The 9,014-nt window shown below is 34.1% G+C and overlaps 1 protein-coding gene across 1 annotated transcript; it reads right to left on the bottom strand.

Moving 5' to 3' along the window:
- Positions 1 to 2,293: 2,293 nt before the first annotated feature.
- LOC111993120 (ATP-dependent Clp protease proteolytic subunit 3, chloroplastic) lies at positions 2,294 to 7,232 on the bottom strand. The gene is given in 4 exon segments (XM_065775022.1): positions 2,294 to 3,463; positions 3,466 to 3,537; positions 6,096 to 6,210; positions 6,795 to 7,232. Coding segments are annotated over 4 exon segments (672 nt in total). The 5' UTR covers positions 7,122 to 7,232; the 3' UTR covers positions 2,294 to 3,305.
- Positions 7,233 to 9,014: the final 1,782 nt, after the last annotated feature.

Below are 9,014 nucleotides of genomic sequence, written 5' to 3'. Positions count from 1 at the left end.
ACAACAAATAATTCTCCCTTAAGACCACTAATGGAGGGATCAGCCTCCTCTAAACATATCAAGTGTCCATTCTATATCAATATTTAACTAAATAGAGCCAACGTAATTATAAATGCAATACACAGGTTCACTTGCACTTTTAGAGAAAAACCAAAATTTGACCAGAATCTTGTAGCCTTGCTGTGTCAAGCAAGAATATAATCTGCAAAGTCTCCATTCTTCTGCTATGAAACTTATCTAGAAGCTAAAAATTCCTTTTTAATATTTAACCATAATAGCAGATTTTTTAATTTAAAAAATCAAACCAAACTTCTTTTTGAATACACCGTAGATCATTTCATACAAATATTTGAAAAAAACCAGTCACCAGCCCTCATTCTATACAGAAAATATTTGGCAAATTCAAAACCAAAAATCAAACTATCAACTTCAAATGTACAAATGGTATGCATTCTATATTGGAATGTAATCAGCTATTTAAGGCTAACACTTGAAGATCCAACAAGGTTAACCCTTATTCCAAAGAATGTATTTGAGTTTTTCACTAAACAAATAAAGCTGTTTGCTTCTTTCTATGTTTTTACAGAGGAACAGCAAAGAAAACAAAAGTGCAGTCCCAATGTACACTCAAGGAAAAAAAGGAAAAATTACAATTTGGGAGTCTAAAATTCAGCAAACAGTCAGAATTTTCTTCTCTCCTAAAGTCTATACCTCAGCACGCTTTACATGAAAAGTGAACTCTATTTAATTTATACCAAACAAGCTAAGGAGAAATCATATGAACATCAAGAGATTTAGAAAATAAAAGGAAAAAATGCATATTTAAAAATGAAAAGAATTGGGTAAGGTGGACATTACAACTGCGTTCAGGAACCCATACAGCCATGCCTTAAATTCTAGCTTGACAACAAACTTTTGGACCCTGAACAAAAAAAATCAAGCAAGCTGAAGGGAAATGACAATGAAGAAAAACATATCAGGAGGTGATTAGTTGTTGCTCCTTTCATTTAGAGCAATAGCAGTTAAACTAAACATCGTGTCCCAAATGATTTTCTTCACTTTTTTGTATCATCCTCGCCTTGAATCAATCTACTTTTGAAATCAATATAATAAGAGGATCTGGACATGACAAATTTTCGTACAACATTGTATATCTAGTGGTGCGAATCCACAGCATTGATCTTGGACCAAACTAATTTCTTGGAATGGCCTCTTGACTCTCATTAACATCAAGAAAATGTGTGTAAACCATGAAGGTAACCACTGGTAGGTGTTTTCTTTTTTTTTCTTTTTTTCTTTTTTGTGTGCGCACGCGCGCGTGTTAGGGTTTCGGGGGGGGGGGGGGGTAAAAGAGAGAAAAGGAATTAGGAAGCCAAACTGGATAAATAATATAATATAAAAAAAATAAAAGAATTGTCTGGCAAATCATTTTAATTTGTAATAGATCAGTGTCACTCTCATCCTATAATGTCACATCCAATGAATTAATTCATCCCATATATGCTGGTAGTTATTGCTTTGGACAGAGGAATTTGATACCATATAGATTGTTTTGACATTTCAAGCAGAGGCGTAGTCTAACAGGTCTACAAATTATTATGCATTTGCTACTATTGCAAAAAGTTATGAAATGAGTAATTTCTCTTTTAATCTCACTCATCCAAATTTCTTGGATAGCTAACATATATGTAAGGTCTGCTATGACTGGCCTCACAGCTATAATGCCAATATTGGTAGCATTTTGTTAGCACTTCAAACTGAAACAGTTAAACCAAATTAATGGTCATGGAAAAGTACAAGAAAGCCCATAACTAACATTATTGTTGGATATGCACATGTGAGTGAAGTACCCCTCATTGAATAATAATGACAAAAGTGCATGGTTAATATAACATATAGGGACACCAATTGGCCCAAAAGCTTAAACCAATTTGTTTGGGCCCAACTATGTTATATTACCCACTCATTCTTCTCATTAATATTCACTATGGGACTTCACTCACAAGTATATATCCTAATATTTATGATTGGTAGTTTATGGGGAAAGGAGAGTATAAGGATAGGATGGAGATTCTCTTTTCTCTTGTTTGGGTGTGTAGAGGAGAAAAGGGAAAACTTTTTTAATTTACTATTGTACTCTTTCTTTCTTTTTTTCTTTTTTCTTTTTTTTTTTTTGAGACGTAACAAAAAAATTTATTAAAAAAAAGAGAAACCAAGTACACGGGTGTACTCAAGGTGAAGTACAATTAAACTCTCAAACTAGAATGCTTGATCATATCTTTTAGAGTAAAACAAGGAGAAGAATGTAAAGCAACACCCCAATCTAACAAGGTACAAAAGAAGAAGATTTTAACATCAAGGATAGAGCATTCATATCCCTCAAAACTTCTAGCATTCCATTCTCGCCAAAGAAACCATAAGAATGCAATATGGCACAGCCTTCCAAAAGGCTATATTTTTATGCCTTCCGAAAGATCCCTGTCAAGCTGTGAACAAATCGATAACCCTCTTTGGCATAATCCATTGCAGTCCAAATAATAAAAAAACATCATTTTCCATAGCTCATAAGCTATTGGACAATGAAGAAGAAGGTGGTCTACAGACGCCCCACACCTTTTGCACATGCAACACCAATCCAATACAAAAATACCTCACTTCCAGAGATTATCAGTGGATAAAATCTTCCCTAGAGAAAGAGCCCAAGAAAAGAAGGCCACCCCGGGTGGGACCTTCGATCACACACCAATTTCCAGGGGAAAGACATGCTATTAGATGCAGATAGGGAGTGATAATAACTTCGAACATTAAAACCCCTGCTCTTGGTAGGTCTCCAATAGGGTCTATCCATCCCTCACCCCTAATAGGTTTGGAATAAATAAGTTCCATAAAAGCAACTAGAGGCTCCAGCTCCCAATCTTGGACCAGTCTAGATAATCGAACATCCCAATGGGACACCCATTAGAGAGATGTAAAAAATCATCTATTGAGGATTCTTTATGACAACTGAAGGAACTGATACTAAATAACTCCCGGTATGCCAACTGATACTATTGTACCCTTTCTTTGATGATTTAACATTGTTTTCAGTTGGAAGTATTTTTGGAATTACACATGAAAGATTTTGCTCTCCCTCTGAATCTGCTCACCTTTGGGTGATTTGGTAGGATTAAAAAGGGGCTAAACTGAAATGTCTTTTCCCTCCATATCCTCCCCTCCCCTTCATTAATATCAGAATCAGAGAATTTTTTACATCCCTTCCTTTCTCATCTCTATAATTCCAAAACTCCCCATACAATTACGTCAGGCTATAAATTTATTATAAATTGCAATTTAACAGCCCAAAAATTCAGATGAGCACTTACTTTGCCTCCAGAAGTTCCAAGTGGTTGATGGATCATCACTCTCGCATTTGGCATGCAGAACCTCTTCCCTTTTGAACCAGCAGCAAGGAGAAACGCACCATAGATGCAGCAAGGCCGAGGCAAACGGTTGAAACATCTGCCTTACACAACTTCATCGCATCATATATACCCATGCCTACATGCATCAAATAAATAAAGTCATATAACATCATCAAATGTAGGCCAATGTGTTGATACATTTACTGAACTCATTGAGGCTTTACCCAACTACTTGCAATGTCTACCAAAAAAAATCAATTTTTTTTTGTGTTAGCCCCATATATGTCCATTTAAGGAGGTCCATTGGGGTTCACAATTTTAATGACTGAATTGATTGTCATCCTAACAAACCCTCCTTCCAGAGGGTGTGAATTGAGGTGTCTACAGAGGGCTTGGGACTTGTTAACTGGTTAGATTAAATTTCAGGCGGCATGCATAAGCAGTCTTGAAGTTCTTGATCTGTGATTCAGAATTTCCATAGAAGAACTTAAAGCTTGAAGATATGGCAGGAAGTAAGAACAAATAAAATATAAGATATAAACAAAGAATAGATCAGGCTAGTCCAACATTCATTAGTTAAACTAACTGTCAAAGACATTGTCACAATCCAATGAATAACTTCAACACAGAAGACATCAACATTATTCACACTACCCCTATCCCTATAAGTCACCATCTCCGACATATGACTGACACATTCATACACACATATTGACCAGATGAAACTACTTTTCATAGTTGAGTTCTCTGTCAAAGACATGACAATCTTATTAATATCTGCAAAATGATGCACTTAATCCCGTGTTAGCAGAACAGATACATCCCATTTTAGAAAGCATGCAATCGATCCATTTCTTTATACAGAAAAGTAATTGACCTCTTTGGCCTTTAACAGAAACTAAACCAGTACAACAACTTTGCACTATTTCTGATCAAACTTCTTTAATTTTATCAACTTCATTCCAAACTCCCTTCAGAATTATTGTGGGTACTTCACAATGCATATCCAAACTGCCAACAGGAATTAAATTAAAAAAGGAACTCAACTCCATACTTGGTCCACATGACCCTTGGGTCAAATGGCATTTCCTAGTGTTTCCAGGAGAATCATCTAGGGTTCAAACACCCTTCCCCAAAATATATATGAAAAATTAGAAACTGCATGCTTGGGTCCAACACCAATCCTCAAGGAATCATAAAATTTCTTGCAAAACCAACATACCCTCAAACTTCATCATATGTTTTATAGACACACTGTTATCAACATAATGAAAAACACTTCTCCAAGTCAAAAGACAAACATGCCAGTTAGGATTTTTTTTTTTTTTTTTAATGATAAATCCTGCTAGGAGAATTTAAACTGAGCCTTCGTGTCAAATCTTTATTTACTGCTTAGTATCTAGGGTTTGATATGAGTTTCTTTCTTTTTTTTTTTCTTTTTTCTTTTTTAATCCAGCATGCCTTGGACAATGCTCATCAGTCCAAATCATTTTGAATATTAGGGGTATCTTCTCTAAATACATACCCAAATAATGTATCTTCTCTAGAAAATTCCATTTCAATAAAGCTTTTAGCTTGTCTTCATTAATCAAAAGGTAGGCCAATAGGTTTTTAATGAGATCTAGCCAGTATTAAATATTCGGTAGATTGCACAAATAAGCAGTCTGCAACATCAAATGCCATCCTTTGACATCTCCATCACAAACTTGTACACATCTAATGCATCAACATCTTTTACAGGCTGGCCCATTTCTATAAAAACCTACAAATTCAAAGTCCTCAAACAAACCAAGAACTACCTCATAACTTTCATAACAAATTTTGGGGATATACATATTTCAAGCGACCTATGTGTTATAAGTTTGCAAATCCAATATTCATTGATTAAGCTGTATGTGCTGTTCAGGCCAACATAAAGGCACAGAAATAAGATTGAACTGAATGCTGAAAAAATGGAAAACATCTCATCATGTATTCAGACAGAAAACTGATCCTACTGCAGAAGTGTCTACTTGTTACTGAATATTATATGTGGAAGCTGGAATTTACACAAAGGAAATCATGGAACATAGTATATCTGATATGTACAAAACATATTTAACCGTACTGTTGTTTTCAACAAGTAGTGCAATCAAAGAGCATTAGGTGATGCAGACTGAATGGCATTTTAATAAATAATAAGAAGGGAAAGCAGAGTATGTATTCTTCCCCTTATTTGGATGCAAGGTGGGAGGGATGAAGAAGAAAGATATCCCCCCCCCCCCCCCCCCAGGAAAAAAAAAAACTTTGGCCTCTCCTTTCTTCTAAAAGCCATTTGGTTCTTAAGATCTTAACTAAACTTTCACTCAACTTACTTGTCAATTTATTCCTTTGAGGTGCTTATTACTTTTCCTTTTTTTACCCGCAGTAAATCCTTTGAAGTGTGTTCATTAAATTAGATTTTTTCAGCCATTATGTAGACAAGCCTAATTGACTAAAGCATACTGCTATTCAAGCTAGAACTCTTATTAGCAATCAACTTGAATTCAAGTTTCACTTGTCTCATACAAGATGACGAACATAAATAGCAAAGTCCACCCTATTGACAAGCATCTCATTTCTTTTATCACCAGTCAGTATTAGCTCAGATACTCATAAAATATGAAGAGACACAACAATGATAAGCATAAGGAAAAAGCACAAGATCAAACATACCGGCAGTAATAGAGCCACCAGGTGAATTAATAAACAATTTAATATCTTTCTTTGAGTCTTCAGCATCCAGAAATAAAAGCTGGCTTATGATCAAATCTGCTGTCATGTCATCCACCTGCCGTCATTCAGGGGGAAAATCTGAATATTTTAGGGTAATATCTTTTTTCTTTTTTTTTCCCCCCTAGTTTTGGGGATATGGGAAAAGAAGGGGTTAGGAATGGGAAGAAAACTTGAGTTTACAAATGTCTGAACTGCAACACATGCAATTAGAATCATTCAACATTAACAGCTACCTCAATTTTAACTAACAGGTTCCATGATTCCCAAAATTAAAACCATACACTCCCAACAGTTCATAGGAATGAACTGAATAGCTAATAACCAACAAAACCCATCTCAAAAACACAACCTTTCATTCACATAACTCAACTTCAACTACTAAAAATGTTGCAAATCATCAAAACTCACAAAAACCTATATCCAGACCCAATATTTTAAGCCAATAACAACCAGCTACCCTATACAGATAAACCCACCGCCTATCTAGAATCTCACTTCCCTATATCCTCAACAAAAGCAACATAGTACCAATAACCAAAAATCAGCAAAACCCATCTCAGAAATCCTACAACTAATCCAAAATAACAAAACAAATACCAACTTTTACAATTCTAGAGAGAGAGAGAGAGAGAGAGATACCTGAGAGCCCAAGAATAAAATTCTCTGGCGGAGAAGCATGTTGGTAGTGTCAAGCTCCTCGAATCTGGGCAGCCATGGAGCTGAAGTTGCAGAGTAATCTTGGAAAACATCCCAGTTGGTCGATAAGGTCTGCTTTGAAGATGAGCTTTTCAAAGCCTTGATTGTGGAAATGGGCTTTATACTTCTTTTTCTAATATTACTGATAAGACCAGTAGTGTTCTTCCTTATTATGGTCACAATTGGGAACTGTGAGTGTAGAACGCCATGGTTGAAGCACATAGAATTTGAAGTTGAGGTTGCACACGTCAAACTCAAACTCATCTCCATATTTCTCTCTCTGAGTTTGTCTCTGTTGCTTTCTTAGCTTGGGAGCCTTGTTGAACCAACAAAATACTCCTAGTCCTAGGCTTCAAGAACTCCTACGACGTCGTTTCCCTATGCTAATCTGCCTTTTATTCAAATATCAGAACCAAAGGAAAGGATATATTTATTTATTTATTTACAAATCTATTTTCAGTATTTTGGAAATGAGACAAAGTTTTTTTTAAATATTTTTCTTTATTTATTTTTGTCAAAAGGAAAAAACTTGAGTTCAATGTCCATTTCTTGTGAGTTGCGTAACAACAAATCTAAAGTCACAAAAAATATTATAATATTTTTAACAATTGTTGAGATGACAAAAAATTATTAGTGTACAATAAAAATGATATAAGTGATAGTTTCAATGAAAGTTAATCACACTCTAAGAGCATTTATATTGGTCCATGTACAATAGAAAAAAAATGTTGAATTACACAGTTTTGCCTAAAAATGTCACACATCAGTTCGCATATAATTGAGTAAATTTATAAGTTTACTGCGGTATCAGTGTAAATTTATGCTGACACTATTCATTTTATATTCAGTTGTTCATTCTTTATTTACGTATCTCGAGAACGAAGGAGAAGAGTAAATGAAGATTATTGTGTGAAGAAAATGAAACAATTAAAAAATCAAGAAAAATTAATATTTTAATGTAATGTTGTGTAAAATAGAAAATCGTATGTGAGATATTTTGAAAAGTAAGTATGTAAAAAAAAAAAAAAAAGTGGTTCTTATGTTAAAATAGACAAAAAAAAAAAAAAATTGCACGAATTAATACAAATGCTCTAACATCTCAACAAGTTGCAAAAAAGTTGTAAAATTTGTTATGGTGACCCAAAAGCCCAAAGGATCGTTGCCTTTAGGGCACATTTGTTAATGGACTATTTTATAAAAGTTTTAATAGCACTTTTTTCTTTTCTCATAAAATTTTTTAAAAAATAACCAATGCCCTTAAGATATCCATTGACCCTTCTCAAAGTCAACAGATCTCTTTCAAGTGGGGTGAGCTGAGAGAGAACTGAATCTTGTCTAAGTTCCAAATTGTTTGTGTAGGGGAAGTCTTGAACTCTAGTAAGAAGCCTTTTAAAACCTTAAGAGTAAAACAAAAAATTTAAAAAGAAATTCATTAAAAAAACCTTATTAGTATCTTGATGTAAATCACGTAATGATGGTAACAAGCAATTATTACATTAGATTTTAGAAACTATGTGTTTTTTTTTTTTTTTTTGGGAGAAACGTAAGTGATATTTCATTGATCAAGAAAAGGGATAATTCGAGAATTATGGTGATTGTACGTTTTTAGACCCCTTAAAACACAAGTTGTTTAACATAATTATTTAACCAAGTAATTACTTAGATAAATTATTTAGATCTAGGTTAACACAAGTAAATCATATCATGTAAATAATACGGAAATATAAAGAACACAATGATATAATAATCTAGGAAAATTAAACCGGTAAAAAACCTGGAAAGAATTTAACCTATCTATCTTCAAGGTAAAACAGATTCATTATGAAAAGAATTGAAGTTTTACAATAAGACTTAGACTACTAACATCCTATTGCTACCTCAAGTAAAAAATTTACTACTACGACTACGTAACAATTTCGAGTTCACGGATTACTTCTTTCCTTGATCCACAGCAACCACAAGTACTCCTACTTGTATTTTTCTTTAAGCTCTTGAAACAACAACTGAAGAGATCACCAAGTTCTCGACATCAATATTGATCTTGATAATCCTAAGTGTGTATGAAGGCAAACACTTTTAGATCTTACATGAGATTCACACACAGCATATCAACAACCTCTAAAACGTGGCTAGGGTTTTTCCTTTTATACTTAAAGCAAAACA

The sequence above is a fragment of the Quercus suber genome, unplaced genomic scaffold (assembly GCF_002906115.3).
Source record: "Quercus suber isolate HL8 unplaced genomic scaffold, Cork oak 2.0 scaffold_103, whole genome shotgun sequence".
NCBI classification, from domain to species: domain Eukaryota; kingdom Viridiplantae; phylum Streptophyta; class Magnoliopsida; order Fagales; family Fagaceae; genus Quercus; species Quercus suber.
The sequence above is the reverse complement of the archived record's forward strand: the minus strand, read 5'-3'. Positions and strand labels throughout refer to the sequence as shown.